The sequence below is a fragment of the Pongo abelii genome, chromosome 3, assembly GCF_028885655.2.
Source record: "Pongo abelii isolate AG06213 chromosome 3, NHGRI_mPonAbe1-v2.0_pri, whole genome shotgun sequence".
NCBI lineage: Eukaryota > Metazoa > Chordata > Mammalia > Primates > Hominidae > Pongo > Pongo abelii.
Window position 1 is genome coordinate 97,519,048 of NC_071988.2, and position 22,064 is coordinate 97,541,111.

Genomic DNA, 22,064 nt, shown 5'->3' on the forward strand with positions numbered 1-22,064 from the left:
GCTATGCGATCTGAGTCTTCATTTCTAAGGGAAAATAATGTTTGCCTCATACATGAGATTAGACTAATGAGACAAGTCTAAATCAACCGGAAAATAAGAATTTTTATTAAGAATAAAAATATAAATAAGAATAAAACACATGCAGTTGATAGTTGTGGTTATTAATAGGTATGATGCAGTATCATATATCCAGGTGAGAAGGAAATAAAAACAACATTTCTTTTAGGCTACAAGGAAGATTTACACTTGGCTAGTCTGCATCCATGGGTTCTGCAATCACAGATTCAACCAAATGTGAATTGAAAATACTTGGGGAAAAAAAAGATTGTTGCATCTATACTGAACATGTACAGGCTTTTTTTCTTGTCATTATTCCCTAAACTATACAATATAACAACTATTTACATAGCATTTACATTGTATTAGGTATTATAAGTAATCTAGGGATGGTTTAAAGAATATGGGAAGATGTGTGTAGGTCATATGCAAATACTATGCCATTTTATATAAGGGACTTGAGCATCTGTAAATTTTAGTCTCTGCAGGGGTCCTGGAACAAATCCCCCATGGATACCAAGGGACATCTGTGTTTAGAAAGATTCAAATTCACTGTATTTTGATCAAGTAGCAGAGACAGTAAGAAAATATTTATAATACTATCTTAATCCATTCACTAAACAAATATTTACTGAATGGCTACTAGGTGGCAGTCATTATGCTTGGTGCTAAAGATACAGCAATGAATTAGCGCCTATTCTAACTAGCTCTTAACAGTAGAATTCACATTCATAATTGTTAATATATACAGAGGGCTCGGATATCTTTGTCTATTTAGGTGGTGAAAACAGAAAAGACAAAAGTAAGTTTTTCCAGGCAGTCCGTCAAAAGACAGACCTCATGATTTTAAGCAACTTGAGGACAGGGCCCCTATCTGTCTTGCTCACTATATTCCAAGGGTCTACTGCAGTGCATGGCACATTACAGACAGTTAAAGATCTTTTGAATTAATAATGAACAGTCGTAAAAGGGACATTTTGAAAATGGGGGCTGGTATTTCCTACCTACTAAGAGTTTCACTTGATTTGCTTCCTTCAGTGGAGTCCCTCAACGAGTTGTTGCTTCTGTTGGTAGAGGGATGGGAGAAATCACAGTTTAAATAATGTTATTCCCTTACCAATATAACAAAAGTTTGTGAGAAAAATAATGTATTCTTATGTAGGGTGAAATGATATCATCTGACAGCTGGATAAATAAATCATAAACATTAACTTAATGATAAAATTGCTTCTCTCAACATTACTTTTAGATAGATATGGATTCAAAAGAGTGAGAATGGGGCATTGGCTCTTCCAGGTGGAGGAAACAGAATGGAGAAAAAGCTTGAAGACAAAAATAAATGAACTTTTGGGAATCAGGAGGAGTCTGGTTTGATTAGAGGATAATACAGGAGTGAAAGCAGAGTAGTCACAAGGGAGATTCGTGTGACCACTCTGGGAGATTCTTCAATGTCAGACTGAGGGACATGTACTTAATGCAGTAGGCAGTGAGGAGCTACTGAAGATTTTCAAGTAATAGCCATAGTGTCTTAAACTACGATAAATAATGAATTAACATTAGCCTTTTGTCTTTTTTGGCTAAAGTCAATTTTTGAAAGCTGTCTTTGATTACAGTCTTATTTGGAGTTATGGATTTCATTTCTTTGTGCTTTTAAAATTTTTCATTTAAGAATACAGCTATTCAATTATTGATGAAAATAGGATGGTTTTCAGTAAGGTGCTTATAGTCCTAAATTGAAGTTTTTACAGTTTCCTTCTGAACCATCCTTTTCTCAAAAGTTATGTAAGCCATTGTAAATATGTGTAAATGTAGAAAAAGTCTTCCATTTTTGGTATGGCATACCATATTAATAGCTTCACATGGATAAACATCAGCAAATTTTAAAGAAAAAATGTCTATTGAGTTGATTTCTAGAAACTAAATTACTTCAGTACATTTCACTGAAATCTTTCTTAAAGTCAGTTAAACAATGAACCTAATATGCCCATTAAGTGTCATGTAAACTTATGTCCAAACAGACTTCTCAAATTACAAGGCCACATATAAAATATTTGGACAATTAATTTGATTCAGAATCTCAGATTCTTCTTACCTATGGCACATGTCTGATCTCAGGCTGGATTCAGTAATGCAATCTCTTACCCTGTCCTCTCTGTATAGAAAATATAACTCTCAGTTAATCATATAAAGCACAATTTCATCCATGTCTTTTTTAGACTAATCAATTGCTTACATATATTCAATTTTTCTTTTAGTGACAGCTGTAGATTTTAGGCCTCCAAGCAAATTTTGCAAAGGGCTCTGGAGTTCATCGACAGAGAAATGCTTTCCTCCCGTGAATTCTTAAAAACTTTACGCTGAGTATAGGCTTCAGTGACAAGGTCATTTATAGGATTATAGCAAATTAACATAAACTCTCTAAAGGTAAGGACCAAATATATTCATGTTCAATACAGTCCAATAGCATCCAAGCCCATCATTAGTGGCTGGAGTGGTGGAAGCTGATCAGGGAAGTCCTGGTAATCCCTCAGAATGATCAGTGCTGGGAGCAAGGGTCTGTAACTTTTACTTCTGGCTTTTCCTCTGCTTCGTAGGAGGAGGCATGTCAATCTATGCCTAAGTTTACAAATCTGTCAAATAAGTGTAATAATACTGCCCTGGTTTGGAAGGCATATTATAGTTATGACAAAAATGAAAGTGCTCTGAAAATGAAAATGTTCGTTGGAGTGGCTAGTGGGACAGTTCTGACATTATGTGCTTCAGATAATGTAATGTTATGCTAAGGTAACTGGACTGTTACTAATGTTTTACTATTATTACTAATAATTAACAATTAGATAAACTCAGCTAATATTTTGCTACCTCAGGTAAATATATACGAATTGGACATCATAAGAAACTGGAGACTATTTATATATAGGTATTATTTCAGGAAGTATTACTTTTAGGTATTTGTCATATAATTGGAAAATGAATATTACTATAATGGGCTATTATAACACTAAAATATATATACCATATTAAAATGCTTTAAGATAAGCTAAGCTAAATGATAACACAAAAAAGTAAAACCCACTCTCCAAAAGAATAGGAGACTCCCATTGATGTCTGTAGCTATGTGCAAAGAAGGGCTGGTGAACTGGCTGAATTCTTTTTGGATCTAATCTTTTACTAATATGATATAATCAAATCAAGTCATTGGCATGAATACAGAGAAAACGAAGTATTTCCTATTATCTCCTACTTGGAGAGTATATAGTTCTCAAGGTTCTAGTTTTATCTCCACCATTGAACTTGTGGCTGCAGACACGTCGACCTTTTGAGATGTGTTTTTCTCATTTACAAAATGGGATAAATAAACCCTGCTCTGCCTTGTCTCAATCAATAAGATTATGGATATAAAATCTTTTGAGAATTAAAATTTACAAACTTGACTTTGGGTGACACCTTGCACTGGGTATTTTCTGAATAGAGTGACTGTATTGTTTTCTCTTAATGTCAAGTTGTTTTACATTTGCTTAACTCCTCCATTTTCATATTGTTTTCTGTGGTAGTAACTTCAGATACCTTTTAAAATTATTTAAACCTCACCCTCCCAGAGAGTGACATGTGAATAACTCAATGGCAAACCATTCAAGAGATGAGCTTTCCCATTCTGTGTGTACACAGCCTTACACAGCCACATACAAGGCTCCCAGAGATGTTCTTCCATCTTCCTCTGTCTTGCTCAGAGACACAGCTGGCTCCTCATTGATCACGCTTCTCAACTCTTGGAGAAGCTGTTTTAGGTCCCTTGTTGGATCTTCCTTCAGTGTGTTAGCTTTTGTAGAGTGCTGAGTTAAAACAATTTACAAAGACACTTATTTTTTCAGATTTCTATGCTATTTCCTATCACAAAATTAATGCAACTGGTAAACAGAAATTATGGAAAAGCAAGAAGAGGAAAACAAAAAAATCACCCACAAGCTTATTACACAGAGATAATCAATAATAACCAGGAAATAATCAACAGAGTACTATATTTAATTTATATGTGCATGGACACACATACACATATGGGACCAAACTACTTACATTTTTTTTAAACTACTTTTATTTTAAAATTTTAACAATGTAGTATGAACATCCTTACTATGTCATTAAATATTTTCAAGTACACCTGGACAAAATAACTTTCAATACTTTGTTTAAAGCTAAACTAATTTGATAAAGCAACAGAACTTGAGAATTAAGGAGCTCTTTAGAGATGAGTTAATCTACTCCTCACATTTTACTGATGAGGAAAGAAACATCCAATATTTTCAAACTGTGTTAGTCGGTGTTTAAGAATAATATGAGATTTTCAGATTGATAGTGTACCCCAATAAATATTTCTAATATAATAAGGAATACAGACATTTTCAATAGGCATATCAAGAGGTGAAACCAAATGATCAGAGTGCACTGGTGAGCAGGTAGACTCAGGCTATCCTTGAGCTATTCTAGCTGAAGGAGTCCATCCCACTGAAAAGTTGCACCTGTCACACAGATTGGCTGCTGAGGGATGAACACTGCAGATTTTTTATTCGTTGGGCTTTAATTTTCTAGGGTTTATGCCAATGAAGAGCTGATGTTACTGGTATAATATAACCCTCCTATTCTCCTCTTCTCAACTCCACTAATAAACCAATATAATATCCAGCTGAAGATATGAAGAGTTCTGACTAACTGAATGTGTGCTAAGTATGTCTTTCCAGTTTACTGATGGCTATCTTACCTGGAAATTGTCATGATGAGTCCGTCTAAAGTTTCATAAATTAGACTCCACTCAATTATTAAATTTGACTTCATTTGCTTAAAAATATAAGGATGTGAATCACTTTGTCAATTGTGAATAAAAACATTTGTCTCTAAAAAGATGATCCAATTTTACGAAACACTGGTTTTGTTCTTGCCCTCACGCTAATATGCATAATACCCAATATGGAATAAAACCTCATAAAGTTAATAAAGAAAACCTTATCCTATGGCAGTAGTCACTCACCTTAGTTATAACCTGGACTTCTTATCTTCCCATCTTCTGCCCACCAGAAAGTTTAACAAATAAGCTTTGGCAATTATTGTTAAAATTTTTGAGCCATTGACATTTATTATAAATGAGCAATGTAAAACCCATAAACATATATAAATATGTTGTTCTCCCCTGTCATTGTGGCACCTAGGTTCTTTGAGAGTGACTGATGCTTTACAGTACATAAGGTTTTTTTTTGTTTTGTTTTGTTTTTTGAGACAGAGTCCCACTCTGTCACCTAGGCTGGAGTGCAGTGACATGATCTCAGTTTACTGCAACTTCCATCTCCCAGGCTCAAGCAATCCTCCTGCCTCAGCACCCCCAGTAGCTGAGGACTACAGGCATGCACCACCATGACCAGCTAACTTTTTTGTAGAATGGAGTTTTGCCATGTTGCCCTAGATGATCTCAAACTCCTGGACTCAGACGATCCACGCATCTTGGTTTCCCAAAGTGCTGGGATTACAGGCGCGAGCCACTGTGCTGGCCGACATGAGGATTGAAAAAGCATTCAATTGGCAGGGCGCGGTGGCTCACACCTGTAATCCCAGCACTTTGGGAGGCCAAGGCGGGCAGATCACGAGGTCAGGAGATTGAGATCATCTTGGCTAACATGGTGAAACCCTGTCTCTATTAAAGATACAAAAAATTAGCCGGGCATGGTGGCGGGCACCTGTAGTCCCAGCTACTTGGGAGGCTGAGGCAGGAGAATGGCATGAACCTGGGAGGCGGAGCTTGCAGTGAGCCGAGATTGTGCCATTGCACTCCAGCCTGGTGGACAGAGTGAGACTCCGTCTCAAAAAAAAAAAAAAAAAAAGCATTCAATTTAACATTCACTTAGAAATTAATTATAATCAGTCCTATGACATTCTTTTATTGACTTTATCCCAATACTTACCTTTCAAACTTCTATGTGTGTTGCTCCTCCAGTGAAAATGTAAGCTCCAAAGAGGCAAGGACTTGATTTGATCATCATTGTCTTTATATATTCCACTACATATAACCCATACTTTGCTTGGGTATAAAATCACAAAAATATCAAGGCTGGAGGCGTCCTGAAAATCATTTGGTTCTAGTCCAACTCCCATATCAGAAGTGATGAAGAATTCTCTCTATGGCACTGTAGTAATATGCTTATCTGGCCTTTGCTTGATCACCAAAGATCAAGGAAGGCAGTTTAATTTTTGTATAGCTTCAAATCTTTTAGAGAAAAGCTTCCCTCCATACCCATACACCTTCCAACCCTGGTCACAGTTCTAACACCTAGGGTCATAAGAAACAAGCATAACATAACCCTGTAAAAATGATACTTATTTTATCCTACACTCATACACCCCCTCCTTACTTCCCAACACACACCTCAAGCTAAATGTACTCAGGAAAAGTCTGAACAGAGCAGAGAACTGTCCCCCTTGCTTGATCTGGATGCTATCATTGAAACCTTTTTTGGTTGCCACACAATAACGCCGACTGAGACTGAGCAGGTGGTCAACTGAGAATCCTTATGTCTTTTCCAGAAGTTCTTAATAAGCTTCCTCTTCTGTGTCTTATACCTTGTATTTTTGGGTATTCACTAAAACAATAGAAATGTCTTTTTTTTTTTTTCTCTGAGACAGAGTCTCATTCTTTCACCCAAACTGGAGTGCAGTGATGCGATCATGGATCACTGCCGCCTTGACCTCTCAGGCTCAATTGAACATTCTGCCTCGGTCTCCCGAGTAGCTGGGACTATAGGTGCACGCCACCACACCCGGCTTTTTTTTTTTTTTTTGTATTTTTTGTAGAGATGGGGTTTTGCCATGTTGGCCAGGCTGGTGTCCAATTCCTGGGCTCAAGCAATCTGCCTGCCTCGGCCTCCCAAAGCGCTCCTGTGTGAACCACCATGCCTGGCTGATTTAAGTTTTATTTAGTCAAAATTATCAATCTTTCTTTTTAATGTTTGTATAGCTTATAATGGTTTTATTAATTCATGTTAAATACTTCATTGGTTAATTCATAGGAAATATACCTTGATTTATAAAATGAGCAAAATACACTTTTTAAAATTAGAAAACAGCACTGCTGGATGTGATGGCTCATGCCTGTAGTCCTAGCACTCTGGGAGGCCAAGGTGGGTGGATCACCTAGGTCAGGAGTTCGAGACCAGCCTGACCAACATGGTGAAACCCCGTCTTTACTAAAAATACAAACAATTAGCTGGATGTGGTAGTGCACGCCTGTAATCCCAGCTACTTAGGAGGCTGAAGCAGGAGAATTGCTTGAACCCGGGAGGCAGAGGTTGCAGTGAGCTGAGATTGTGCCATGGCACTCCAGCCTGGGCAACAAGAGCAAAACTCCATCTCAAGAAAAAAAAAAGAAGAAAATAGCTAGGAAATAGTTCTAAAATATAGTTACATATAACTCTTATCAGGCTTGTAAAGAAATAAACACACGCTCTTCCTGAAGTTAGCAGAGCCCAACAAAGGATCCTGCTCTCCCCTACCCCAGTCCTTTGACCCTTAGAACAAGGGTCCCCAAACCCTGGACAAGTACTGGCCCATGGTCTGTGAGGAATGGGGCCACACAACAGGAGGTGAATGATGGGAGAGTGAGTGAAGCTTCATCTGTATTTATAGCTGCTCCCCATCACTCACATTACCACCTGAGCTCCGCCTCCTGTCAGATCAGGGGTGGCATTAGATTCTCATAGGAGTGCGAACCCTCTTGTGAACTGCACATGCAGGAGATCTAGGTTGCACACTCCTTATGGGAATCTAATGCTTGATGATCTGAGGTGGAGCTAAGGCAGTGATGCTAGTGCTGGGGAGTGGCTGCAAATACAGATTAACATTAGCAAAAGCCCGGTGCAGTGGCTCAAGCCTGTAATCCCAGCACTTTGGGAGGCCGAGGTGGGTGGATCATGAGGTCAGGAGTTCAAGACCAGCCTGGCCAACATAGCAAAACCCCGTCTCTACTAAAAATACAAAAATTAGCTGGGCATGGTAGCGTATGCCTGTAGTCCCAGCTACTCGGGGGGCAGAGGCAGAAGAATCTCTTGAACCCGGGAGGCAGAGGTTGTGGTGGGCCAAGATTGTGCCACTGCACTCCAGCCTGAGCAACAGAGCAAGACTCCATCTCAAAAAAACAAAACAAAACAAAACAAAAAACATTAGCAGAGAGGGTTGACTGCACAAAGACCATAATAAATCAATTGCTCACAGACTTATCAAAACCCTATCAGTATGTGGCAAGTAACAATTAAGCTGCATCTGGTGGCTGGTTTTATAGTGGTAAGTGAGTTGATGTACATCAACTGTACAGCTGCATCTGGTGGCAGGGTTTAAGTCAGAACTAGACACTGATTTTTGTCCATGTGTGTCCTGCCCATTAATTGATTTACCATTTTGCCTGCACCTCTTTCCTGCACTGCGCACTTGTCTCAGTCAGTTTTGGTAAGCCCACAAGAGAACCCTAGCCAAAATGAACAAACACAATCATCACTGGAAAGCTTCTTTGAAAAGGGGGAAAGACCCAATGATGAGACAGCAGAAGGCTCTAAGACTGCCAACGAAAAGAAAGCTGCATTGAAAAGAAAGCTGCATTTAAAAGAAAATACCAAGAGTCCTACTTAAATTATGGGTTCATTGCAATAGACGATTCAAATTCTCCAAGCCCTCTTTTTATAATATGTGGTGACCAGCTATCCAATGAAACCATGAAACCTTCAAAACTGCTTTGTCACATGGAGACAAAGGACCATTTATTAAAAGACAAGCCTTTGGAGTTTTTCAAAAGAAAAAAAAACCGTGAACATGAAGAACAGAAGCAATTATTGAACGCCACCACTTCGTCAAATGTGTCTGCACCGAGAGCATCATTCTTAGTGGCTAACTGCATTGAGAAAGTGAAGAAGCCCCTTACTATTGGTGAAGAGCTGATCCTGCCTGCTGCTACGTACATTTGTCGTGAACTTTTAGGAGAAGCTGCAGTTCAAAAGGTGACATGTGTTCCTCTTTCAGCTAGCACCATAACTAGACATATAGATGAAATAGCAGAGGATAGTGAGGCACAATTGTTAGAGAGGGTTAATAAATCACCACGGTACACAATCCAAATTGACAAGTTTATTGATGTTAACAAGGCAACAATGCCTGTTTTGTGCTATATATTTTTCAGGAGGATGTGCAGGAGCACATGTTATGTGTGCTTTTACTGCCAACCAACACCACAGCTGCAGAACTATTCAAGTCTTTGAATGATTACATATCAGGGAAACTGGTCATTTTGTGTTGGTATATGCATGGACAGAGCGGTTGCCATGACTGGACAGCTTTCTGGTTTCACTGCTCGGGTCAAAGAGGTCGATTTTGAATGTGAGTTTATGCACTGTGTCTTCCATAGATAGATGCTGGCTAGCTGAAAAATGTCACCTGAACTTAACAATGTTTTGCAGGATGTGATTAAAATTATTAACCACACTAAAGTACATGCCTTTAACTCATCTTTTCACACAGCTCTGCGAGGAGATGCACCCAGAGCATACATGTCTTCTGCTATACACAAAAGTGAGATGGCTTTCTAAAGGTAGATCACTGACCAGAGTTTTTGGGTTATGAGAGCCACTCCAGAGATTTCTTTTAGAAAAAGTCACCACTGGCAGCACGTTTCAGTGACACAGAATGGGTCACAAAACTTGTTTACTTGTGTGACATATTTAACTTGCTCAACAAACTCAATCTATCACTTCAGGGGAGAACAACAACTATGTTCAAGTTGGCAGGTAAAGGGGCTGCATTCAAAGTCAAACTGGAATTATGGGAGCAACGAGTTAACATTGGGATTTTTGACATGTGTCAAAATTATCAGAGATTTTGAAAGAGGCTGTGCCAGGGCCTCCTTTCTCCCAGCTAGTGCATGATCACCTATCTCAGCTTTCAAAAGAGTTTAAGCATTACTTCCCAATCACAAAAGACCCCCAAACTGGGAAGGAATGGATCCGTCACCCATTTGTGAATAAACCAGGTGCACTGGCTTTGTCCATGCTAGAAGAGGATCAACTGCTTGAGATTGCAAATGACAGTGGCCTTAAAAGTATGTTTGAGACAACTTCAAATCTCCCTACGTTCTGGATTAAAGTCAAGGCAGAATATCCTGAGATTGCCACAAAAGCATGGAAAAGCCTGCTTCCATTTCCAACATCCCATCTTTGTGAAGCAGCATTTTCTGCAGCGACAGCAACCAGACGAGATTAGGGAGTAGACTGGACATAAGCAACGCACTTTGGGTGTCACTGTCTCCCATCACCTCCAGATGGGACCATCTAGTTGCAGGAAAACAAGCTCAGGGACCCCACTGATTCCACAATATGATGAGTTGTATAATTATTTCATTATATATTACAATGTAATAATAATAGAAACAAAGTGCACAATGAATGTAATGCACTTGAATCATCCCAAAATCATCCTCCGCCTCAACCTGTTCCATGGAAAAACTGTCTTTCATAAAACTGATCACTGGTGCCAAAAAGGTTGGGAACTGCTGCCTTAGGAGACACATTAAGGCTATTTCTAGGGCACATATATTTGCAGGGTAAAACTTGTACAAGCTTTTTGTGCTATGGGAAGAATACAAGCTTATACATTAAGTTGTTAAGCTTAAGGTTTATTTTGTGGTTTGGTTAGTTTCCTATTACATTGTGACTCTGAAATCAATGACTCTGAAATCATTTTATGTTAGACTTGTTTCTAAAATTTTTCATAAATTATATCTTTAATGTACTTCTATCTTCTCCAATACTGTTTTTTCTAATGGCCTTAAGTCTATTACAGGCAAACTTATGAGTCATGAGTCATGATGTAAGATAAGTGAGGCCTAGGGAGAGTGTACTCCTCAACCAGTTCTGTCTCCATTCTCCAAAGATAGAAGATAAATGAAAAAGCTAAAAATAACAGCTTGATCTCATTCAGCTTGAATTCAACCATTCTATTTTGAGAATGTCTGCCCCAAACTCATCTCTTATATTTATATTCCTTTTAGAACATTGTAATAAAAATGGAATATAAGTATACCATTTACATAACATATTAGGAATAGATGGACAGGAAACAGGAAAAAAGTTATGAAGTGTCGCTAAAAATCTTGCCACATCATGTATATTTCATTGGCAAAGATCAAGCACAGCAATAACAAATTGTAGCGCATAGGAATAGAATTCAATACACAGCCAAAATCAATTCTATCATCCTAGATATATTTTATTTCTTATGTTAAAATAGCCACTATTTGAAATATTAATCTACAATGCTCCTATATCAAACTATCAGTTATATATATGTGTATATGCATGTATATGTGTATGTGTGTACACACACAAAGATACAGTAATACATGTTCTAGGTGTTTGAGTTTCGGCCAAATCACATAATATTACTTTTCTGGTTTTCCTACTTTCTTACTTTTAACACAAGAAAATCACCTGGATAATTTCAACTGCCTTTGAATCTTTAAAACTGTATGATCCTCATTCACAAAGACTAATGAAATACAGTAATAGTTCATATAGGGTATCTATTTACATCATCAACTTAAAATTATTTTTATGAACATCAATCACCTGTATAATGTAGAGAAACAGTACAGTATAATAATTAAGGACATAAGTTCTGGACTCAGGCTGTCTGGATAAGTCTTGCCGAAATTATTACTATTATTATTATTATTTTTGTTTTTGAGAGAGAGAGTCCTACTCTGCTGCCCAGGCACTGCAACCTTGTACTCATGGACTCAAGCAATCCTTCTGCCTCGGCCTCCTGACTAGGACTACAAGCAAATGCCAACATGCCTGAATAATTTTTTTTATTTTTTGTACAGACGAGGTCTCACTACTTTGCCCAGGATGGTCTCAAACTCCTGGTCTCAAGCAACCCTCCAGCCTCAGTCCCCACAAAGTGTTGGAATTTCAAGCATTAACCACAGTGCCCAGACTCAAGTGTCTTTTTGCTGTGCAAACCATGTGTAAGTCACGTAGCTTCTTCAAGCTTCAGATTCCCTGTCTGTAAAATAAGTATAGCAATAGCACTTACCTCATGTTAAGTAGTTGTGGGAAATGAACTAATCTCCAAAGTACTTTGCACTGTGCCTTGCAAAGGAGTTTTCAGTAAATCTAAGCTATTATTAGAATTGTAAAATAAAGAGACTAAAATAAAGATAAATAATAAATGAAGGGACAATGTAGAACAATGTAAACAGTAATATTCTGCTTATAAACTTGGCATTAATTTCTGTACTATCCTAAGCCCCATTAAAATGACACTAAAGGAATTAAAAAGGGTAAAGAGGAAAGGACAGATAACAATAGATTAGTAATGCTAACAAAATTTTGGGAGAGGGCAGGCAAATGGATAATTCATAATTAATTTAGCAAAACAAAGTTAAAACTTACAGTACCTGCACAGAAGCTGCCAATGTGAAGCAAGCTACCTTGCCTCTGAGTATTCCAGGAAGGCTCAAGAATTGGAGGTCTCATGTATTTCAAAGTCCAGGGTAAGAAACAGGGCAGCAAAATTGGAGGATTGGCTAAGTCTATAGGAGAAGCTGTTAGAATCCCAGAAGCTGTCTCCATATACTCAGGTGATTACTCATTCTTTCCCCCTAAATGAATTTAGAGGCTTAATCTTTGGGTAAAGTTGAACCAAAGGACTTTGGACTCCATAGAGATATCTATCTTGTATAGCAGGAGTAAAGTTGCAAATGTTAAATATGAGTATTAAGTGAGACTTCATAGATATATATTAATAGTTACCCTAGACTTCCTCTCCCACTCACGTCACAGAATTCTGACAGACTTATACCTATAAGTCAGGAATAAGAGATCCCTCTTTAGGGAAACTGATCAGCCCAAGAATAAAGACCTATACATAATTTTTGGGTCCTTCAATAAAAAAGCAATACCTAACCATCTACCAGTTGAAAAGCCCTGACAACCTTACATAAAGCTTTGGATAGCTTTTTAGGGCCTCAGTCTTAAATATGAATGGACATCCAAAGGTCACCAAGCATTAAAAGAAAGTCTCTACAAAAACAAAACAATGAATTCCAAGAAACATTAATAATTCAGGTAACACAAAAAATTATTTAAAAACCAAAGTTAATATCCTTAAAGAGAAACAAGAAAGTATTGGCTGGACATGGTGGCTCACGCTTGTAATCCGAATAGTTTGGGAGGCTGAGGCAGGCGGATCACTTGAGACCAGCCTGGCCAACATGGCAAAACCCCATCTCTACTAAAAATACAAAAATTAGCCAGGTGTGGTAGCGGGTGCTTGTAATCCCAGCTACTCAGGAGACTGAGGCATGAGAATTGCTTGAACCCAGGAGACGGAGGTCGCAGTGAGCCGAGATCACGCAACTGTACTCCAGCCTGGGTGACAGAGTGAGACTCCATCTCAAAAAACAAAATAAACAAACCAAGAAAGTGTTGTATCCATGAAAGAACAGAAAGCTACATAAAGAGAAGACTTTAGAAAACAACAAAAAATGTGGGCAAAAGCTGGAAGCATTCCGTCTGAAAGCTGGCACAAGACAAGGATGCCCTCTCTCACCACTCCTATTCAACACAGTATTGGAAGTTGTGGTCAGGGCAATCAGGCAAGAGAAAGAAATAAAGAATATTCAAATAGGAAGAGAGGAAGTCAAATTGTCTCTGTTTGCAGATGACATGACTGTATATTTAGAAAACCCTATCACCTCAGCCTAAAATCTCCTTAAGCTGATAAGTAACTTCAGCAAAGTCTCAGGATACAAAATCAATGTGCAAAAATCACAAGCATTCCTATACACCAGTAATAGACAAGCAAAGAGCCAAATCATGAGTGAACTCTCATTCATAATTGCTACAAAGAAAATAAATTATCTAGGAATACAACTAACAAGGGATGTGAGGGACCTCTTCAAGGAAAACTACAAACCATTGCTCAAGGAAATAAGAGAGGACACAAACATGTAAGCCATTAAATCTTTTGAAGAGGCAGCTTTGCTGGTGGTATTGTCTTGTGCCACAGTGAGTCATAAGTGAAATTTGGACCACAAGTGAGTTTATGAAGACTGGTGGGCAGGAGCTCAAGAGCTGCAGGGTTGTCCTGCAGCCAGTGCCTGATGTACCCCAGCTGGGAAGCTGATGAATAGCTGACATCTGTATCTGTGGACCTGAATGTTGATCCCTCGGTTCAGGTTGACATACCTGATGCGCTCAGTGAGAGAGAGAAAGTCAAATTTACAGTGCACACAAAGACCACACTGCCCACGTTTCAGAGCCCAGAGTTTTCTGTTACAAGGCAACATGAAGACTTTGTGTGGCTACATGACACCCTTATTGAAACAACAGACTATGCTGGGCTTATTATTCCACCTGCTGCTATGAAGCCCAACTTCAATGGTCCTCTAGAGAAGATGCAGAAACTGGGAGAGAGTGAAGGGTCTATGACCAAAGAAGAATTTGCCAAGATTAAACAAGAACTGGAAGCCTAAGTGTTAGGCAGAAAAATACTAAAGAAATGTTTGGTGGCTTCTTCAAAAGTGTGGTGAAAAGTGCTGAAGAAGTCCTTTTTACTGGAGTTAGGGAGGTAGATGACTTCTTTGAGCAAGAGAAGAACTTCCTTACTAACTATTACAATGGGATCAAAGATTCTTGTGTGAAAGCTGACAAAATGACCAGATCTCATAAAAATGTTGCCGATGTCTATATCCACACTGCAGCCTGCTTACATAGCCTGGCTTTAGAAGAGCCCACAGTCATCAAAAAGTACCTATTGAAGGTTGCTGTGCTATTTGACAAACTTAGGAAAGTAGGAGGTCAAGTTTCATCAGATGAAGATCTGAAGCTAACAGAGCTCCTCTGATACTACATGCTCAACATCGAAGCTGCTAAGGATCTCTTATACAGACACACCAAAGCCCTCATTGATTATGAGAACTCAAACAAAGCTCTGGATAAGGCCTGGTTAAAGAGCAAAGACGTCAAATTGGCTGAGGCACACCAGCAGGAGTGCTGCCAGAAATTTGAACAGCTTTCCGAATCTGCAAAAGAAGAACTGATAAATTTCAAACCGAAGAGAGTGGCAGCATTTAGAAAGATTCTCATTGAAATGTCTGAACTGGAAATAAAACATGCCAGGAACAATGACTCCCTTTTGCAGAGCTGTATTGACTTGTTCAAGAATAACTGATATGCCTTCACTCAGAAGAAAAGAAATGAATGTGAAAGAAAGCCAAGCATCACTTGCACTTAAATCATTACCATGGAAGATTTATTAGCTTTAACTTTAGTTTAAAATTATGTGAATAAATATTTTGATTTCTACAAATCTTAAAAAAGAGGACACAAACAAATGGAAAAATATTTGATGCTCATGGATAGGAAGAATCAATATCGTGAAAATGGCCATACTGCCCAAAGTAATTGGTAGATTCAATGATATCCCCATCAAGCTACCATTGATTTTCTTCAAAAAATTAGAAAAAATTACTTTAAATTTCATATGGAACCAAAAAAGAGCCCATATGGTCAAAACAATCCTAAGCAAAAAGAACAAAGCTGGAGGTATCATGCTACCTGACTTCAAACTATATTACAAGGCTACAGTAACCAAAACAGCATGGTACTGATACCAAAACAGACATATAGACCACTGGAACAGAACAGAGGCTTCAGAAATAATGCCACACATCTACAACCATCTGATCTTTGACAAACCCAGCAAAAACAAGCAATGGGGAAAGGATTCCCTATTTAATAAATGGTGTTGGGAAAACTGGTTAGCCATATACAAAAAACTGAAACTGTTTCCTTACACCTTATACAAAAATTAACTCAAGACGGATTAAAGACTTAAACGTAAGACCTAAAACCATAAAAACCCTAGAGGAGAATCTAGGCAATACCATTCAGGACGAAGGCATGGGCAAAGACTTCATGATTAAAACACCAAAAGCAATGACAACAAAAACCAAAATTGACAAATGGGATCTAATTAAACTAAAGAGCTTCTGTACAGCAAAATAAACTAGGCTGACGCAGTGGCTCATGCCTGTAATCCCAGCACTTTGGGAGGCCAAGCTTTGTGGATCACAAGCTCAAGAGATTGAGACCATCCTGGCCAACATGGTGAAACTGTGTTTCTACTAAAAATACAAAAAATAGCTGGGCGTGGTGGCACGTGCCTGTAGTTCCCAGCTACTCAGTAGGCTGAGGCAGGAGAATCACTTGAACCCAGGAGGCGGAGGTTGCAGTGGGCAGAGATCATGTCACTGCACTCTAGCCTGGTGACAGAACAAGGCTCCGTCTCAAAAAAAAAAAAAAAAAAAAGAAACTATCATCAGAGTGAACAGGCAACATACAGAATGAGAGAAAATTTTTGCAATCTATCTGTCTGACAAAGGGCTAATATCCAGAATCTACAAAAAACTTCAACAAATTTACAAGAAAAAACCAAACAACCCCATCAAAAAGTGGGTGAAGGATATGAACAGACACTTCTCAGAAGAAGATATTTATGCGGCCAACAAACATGAAAAAAAGCTCATCATCACTGGTCATTAGAGAAATGCAAATCAAAACCACAATGAGATACCATCTCATGCCAGTTAGAATGGCGATCTTAAAAAGTCAGGAAACAACAGATACTGGAGAGGATGTAGAGAAATAGGAATGCTTTTACACTGTTGGTGGAAGTGTAAATTAGTTCAACCATTGTGGAAGACAGTGTGGCAATTCCTCAAGGATCTAGAACCAGAAATACCACTTGACCTAGCAATCCCATTACTGGGTATATACCCAAAGGATCATAAATCATTCTGCTATAAAGACACATGCACATGTATGTTTATTGCAGCACTATTCACAATAGCAAAGACTTGGAACCAACCTAAATGCCCAGCAATGATAGACTGGATAATGTGCCTAGATAGACTTTATTCAGTCTATCTAGGCACATGACACATACACACCATGGAATACTATGCAGCCATAAAAAGGATGAGTTTATGTCCTTTGCAGGGACATGAATGAAGCTGGAAACCATCATTCTCAGCAAACTAACACAAGAACAGAAAACCAAACACCGCATGTTCTCACTCATAAGTGGGAGTTGAACAATGAGAACACATGGACACAGGGAGGGGAACATTACACACTAGGGCCTGTCAGGGAGTGAGGGGCTAGGGGAGGGATAGCATTAGGAGAAATACCTAAAGAGATGACGGATTGATGGGTGCAGCAAACCGCCATGGCACATGTATACCTATGTAACAAACCTGCATGTTCTGCACATGTATCCCAGAAGTTAAAGTATAATTTTTAAAAATTAAAAAAAGGAACAAAATCGCCTAGAACCCAAAATTATCTCTGTAATTTTTTCACATACAGTGTCCAGACTCAATTATTTAAAGAGGAAGCAAAGAGACCAAACAGCAAAGTGACTAGAAACCAAGGGAAAAAATCGACACAGGCTCGGAGGGGATTCAAATCATATAATTATTATATGCCAGTTTTTAAAACAGTTATTTTCTTACTCTGTTTGGGTTGTTATAGGAAAATACCTTAGAGTGGGTAATTTATAAACAACAGAAATTTATTGTTCACAGTTTAGGCTGGGAAGTGCAAGATCAAGATGCCAGCAGATTCAGCATTTGGTGAGGAGCTCTTCCTCACAGATGGCACCTTCTATGTGTCCTCACATGGGAGAAGGGGCAAACAAGCTCTCTCAAGCCTCTTTTATAAAAGGGTACTAATGCCGGGCACGGTGGCTCAGGCCTGTAATCCCAGCACTTTGGGAGGCCGAGGTGGGCGGATCCTGAGGTCAGGAGGTCGAGACCATCCTGGCTAACACAGTGAAACCCCGTCTCTACCAAACATACAAAAAAAAAAAAAAATTAGCTGGGCGAGGTGGCAGGCACCTGTAGTCCCAGCTACTCGGGAGGCTGAGGCAGGAGAATGGCGTGAACCTGGAAGGCGGAGCTTGCGGCGAGCCGAGATCGCGCCACTGCACCCCAGCCTGGGCAACAGAGCAATACTCTGTCTCAAAAAAAAAAAAAGGGGCACTAATACCATTTGTGAGGGCAGAGCCCTTATGACCCAATCACCTCTCATTGGTTCCACCTTGGGGTTTAGGTTTCAACATATGAATCTAAGGGAAAACACAAACATGTGGACCATAACATATACTTAACAATACAAAAAAGTAAAAGATAATATTGAGAATTTCTGTAAAGAACTTGTTAAAAAACATGAATTAAATGGAAATCTAGTACTAAATATCACAATTTCTAAAATGAAGAACTTAATTGATGGGTTTAATAGATTAGACTCAGGTGAAGGGAGAATTAATTATCAGGAAAATAGGCCAGGAAAGCACAGAGAGACAAAAGGATGGGCAAAAGTGTAAAGAATATAAAGACATATAAGGCATGATGAAAAAACAATTAATACATGTGTTAGAGTCCCAGAGGGAAAAAAGAAAATAGAGAAAACAAACTGAGTAGATAAGGGATGAAAATTTTCTCAAATTGATGAAGATTTCAATCCATGCATCAGGAAGACCACTACCCTTAAGAAAGATAGATACAAAGACCAGCACATCTAGGCACATGATAGGCAAACTGTTATACACCAAAACAAAGAGAAAATCTTGAAAACAGTCAGAGAAAAAACTACCTCCAAAACAGCAACAACAAGATTTACAATTGACTTATCAGTGGAAGTAATGGTGACCTGAAGACAATGTTCTACAGTGAATTCATTCATCCATGAGATAAATATTTATTGAATATATGCTAGACACTGTCATAGGTACTTGGCAAACATCAGTGAACAAAACAAAGAATGAATATTATTTTTATTGTGTAAAATTATATAATAAACATTTTTAAGAGAAGGAATTAATTGTATAAAGCATGTCTGACAGTATATTTTAAAAATCTAGTTCATTTTTGCTGTTAGAATTATTATTTAAAAATTAAGTTGAGGCCAAGAGCAGTGGCTCACACCTGTAATCCCAGCACTTTGGGAGGCCAAGGTGGGAGGATTGCTTGAGCCCAGGAGTTTGAGACAAGCCTGGGCAACATAGTGAAACTCTGTTTCTATAAAAAATACAAAAATTAGCCAGGCGTGGTGGCATGCACCTTTAGTACCAGCTACTAGGGAGGCTAAGGTAAGAGGATTGCTTGATCCTGGCTGGTTCAAGCTGCAGTGAGCATGACTGCACCATTGCACTCCAGCCTCAGTGACAGAGCAAGACTCTGTATCAGGAAAAAATAAATAAATAAACAAATAAATACTTAAGTTAAAATTTAAAGTTAAGCTAATGACTAGTACTTTTTCAGTGATGGATGCCATTCTTAATAATCAAGTACAATCTATATAGTAAGCTGCTAGGAAAAATCTAATAGATTTTGGGTAATTAAAAATCACAGAATTTCAGAGCTAATCTTTCTTGGTGACCCTAGAGGTCATCTTGTCCAGACTACTCGTTAGAGAGGAAAAGATCAAGGTGCAATATATTTAACTGACTCGCCCAAGGTCACACAAAGAGTTAAAAATATGGTTCCAATGACTCCTGGTCAAATGTTCTTTGTTGTTGTTTGATGTGCAAAATTATTTTTGGAAAGGGGAGGGTAATTTAATTTTTATCAATGGAACATGTACATATTTTTAAAAATAAAATGATTTCGTAACACTTAAAAAGCAGCAGTCTCCTGCCCTTCCCCTGTGCATCTCTGAATTTCAGTCTCCAGAGAGAAACATGCTTAACTTCTAACACTAATATTATTATTCTATTGTTTGATAGACTACTCTTTGTTGTATGATAGCTTATGTTTCAGCGCACACATCTTAAGTGTGTGAGAGGATTCCATTTTAGTCATTTAAACAGTACATAATTTTCATTTAAATGGTACAGGTGAAACAACAGATTACTGGTGATCCTGTTGCCATGTGTAAGATAGGACTTTTAACTAATTTAATTGATTTTCATGTGTGATTTATGGAATGCCTTATTTCTCTACATTTGAATACTGGTTGCAAGGGATTTGTGGTTTCATAAATACATATCTTCAGAGAAAACAAACTTGAATTTTACATTGCACATATTTTTTTCTGAGCATTAAAAGTATAAAAGATTTAACTAAAAAATTTCCAAAGTTTCTAATATTTTAATTAAAGGGAATAAAAGTGTCTTATAATTAATAAAATTATGTTATAAATAAGTTAACAAAGAAACCACATATAGCAAATAATTTTCATTTTGGTAGACTATTAAATATACCACCAACTTGCCTTTGCCTTTTGAAGTGATGTTTATTTTAGCTATCTCACTATTTGCTTTGTAATCTGGAAATTCTTGTGATGGAAATAACCAAAGAATTGAAGATAAGAAAACACCAAATAGTGAAGAAAATATTTTTATTCACCTGGACTCCATTGAATTTATAGGAAAATGTATAAATCTAAAATCTAGTAATTGAAAATGCTATGGATATAGAGATATTATTTTTTAGTGTAATTCTTTCCAATTTAAAATTACTTACATATATGTCATTTGCGTAATGGATCATAAGACTGGTTACTCACATGAGACAGGAAGCTGGCTGTAGACTGCGAAGATGGTACATTAGAATGAGAACGAGTAACAGATGCTGGCTGGAGAAGGCGTGGTTTCAATGAAGAATTTGAGATGTATCCAGGGCCCTGAAGTTCCTGGAAAACAATATAGAGGTAAGCAAAATAACTGCCAGCCTGCAATTATAAAGAATTGTGAAATCGAAATATATTTTTTGATTTCACAGGCAAAATCCATTATTGAGATTTTAAAATATGTCTGTAGCTTTAAAGTACACTTCTTAAAATAGACATATATTTCGGTGTAAAATGTACGATTTAAAAAAAAACATGTTTTGTCATGTAGATTACATCACTTTTGCTATTCCCCAAACAAGCAAATATATTTGCACTTAGGGTTTTGTACTCGCTTGACTCCTGAGCAGGAAAACTCTTGCTTTGGGTATTCCCATGCAGGTACTAGTAAACTTCACTAGTACCTTCACTCACCTATTTTAAACTCACCTATTTTAAACTAAGGATAGTGATGCTTCTATTTATTACTATATGAAAAGGATAGGTATAGTATATAACAATGTACAGATCTTATCATTGCTGTTAAGTATCAGGTAATGTTGAAATATACTTGAATGTGTATCTAAGGTACACAAGAAAATATAAAAGCATATCAAAGAAAGGCATTATTTTTGCTTAAACTACTATTTATGATGACCTTACTTTTATATCCAAAGTGTGTTGAAGTTTTAAGCGCACTGATTCTTGCTCCTGACGCTGTATTATATCTTGACATTCTGCAAACTGCAAAGATGCCTACAATGGAGCAATCATAAATGGTTTATCTTCCATTCTTTATGCACTTATATTTTATTAACCTATGAATGTAGAGCTGCCATCTCTTCAAAAAATCTTCCTGCCCTTCTACCAAACTATATTACAATGATCTATTTATCTGCTTTATTCAGTGAACTGTGAGCAACTGGAGGCCATGTTTTTATCCTCTATACCCCCAGCAAATACGTAGCTTTTAGTATGTGAAGGGCAAACAATGAATGAACTAGGATGGAATGAGCAAGCAGCTTTACCAAAGTATAAAAATTTATATTAAAATAACCACAACTGGCTGGGCATGGTGGCTCACACCTGTAATCCCAGCACTTTGGGAGGCCGAGGCGGGCGGATCACGAGGTCAAGAGATGGAGACCATCCATCATGGCCAACATGGTGAAACCCCGCCTCTACTAAAAATACAAAAATTAACTGGGTGTGGTGGTGCACAACTGTAGTCCTAGCTACTCGGGAGGCTGAGGCAGGAGAATCGTTTGAACCCGGGGGGTGGAGGTTGCAGTGAGCCAAGATTGTGCCACT

At 38.0% G+C, this 22,064-nt stretch overlaps 1 protein-coding gene and 1 pseudogene across 16 annotated transcripts in view; one reads left to right on the top strand and one right to left on the bottom strand.

The window, feature by feature from the left end:
* The window catches only part of CCDC158 (coiled-coil domain containing 158), a 110,400-nt gene that overhangs the window by 17,201 nt on the left and 71,135 nt on the right, over positions 1-22,064 (bottom strand). For 9 of the 16 annotated variants that reach the window (XM_063723462.1, XM_054554075.2, XM_054554065.2 and 6 more), the window contains 5 exons: positions 21,417-21,509; positions 20,712-20,837; positions 3,733-3,890; positions 2,150-2,209; positions 1,062-1,121 (listed from right to left, as the gene is read on the bottom strand). In XM_063723462.1, the coding sequence (XP_063579532.1) occupies positions 1,062-1,121; positions 2,150-2,209; positions 3,733-3,890; positions 20,712-20,837; positions 21,417-21,509 (497 nt within the window). Of the gene's footprint in view, positions 1-1,061; positions 1,122-2,149; positions 2,210-3,687; positions 3,891-4,794; positions 4,891-20,711; positions 20,838-21,416; positions 21,510-22,064 lie in introns of those variants that run through there. The other 7 variants (XM_054554073.2, XM_054554071.2, XM_054554078.2 and 4 more) reach the window with 3 other exon arrangements.
* Positions 8,802-15,383, top strand: LOC103890449 (sorting nexin-5-like; annotated as a pseudogene).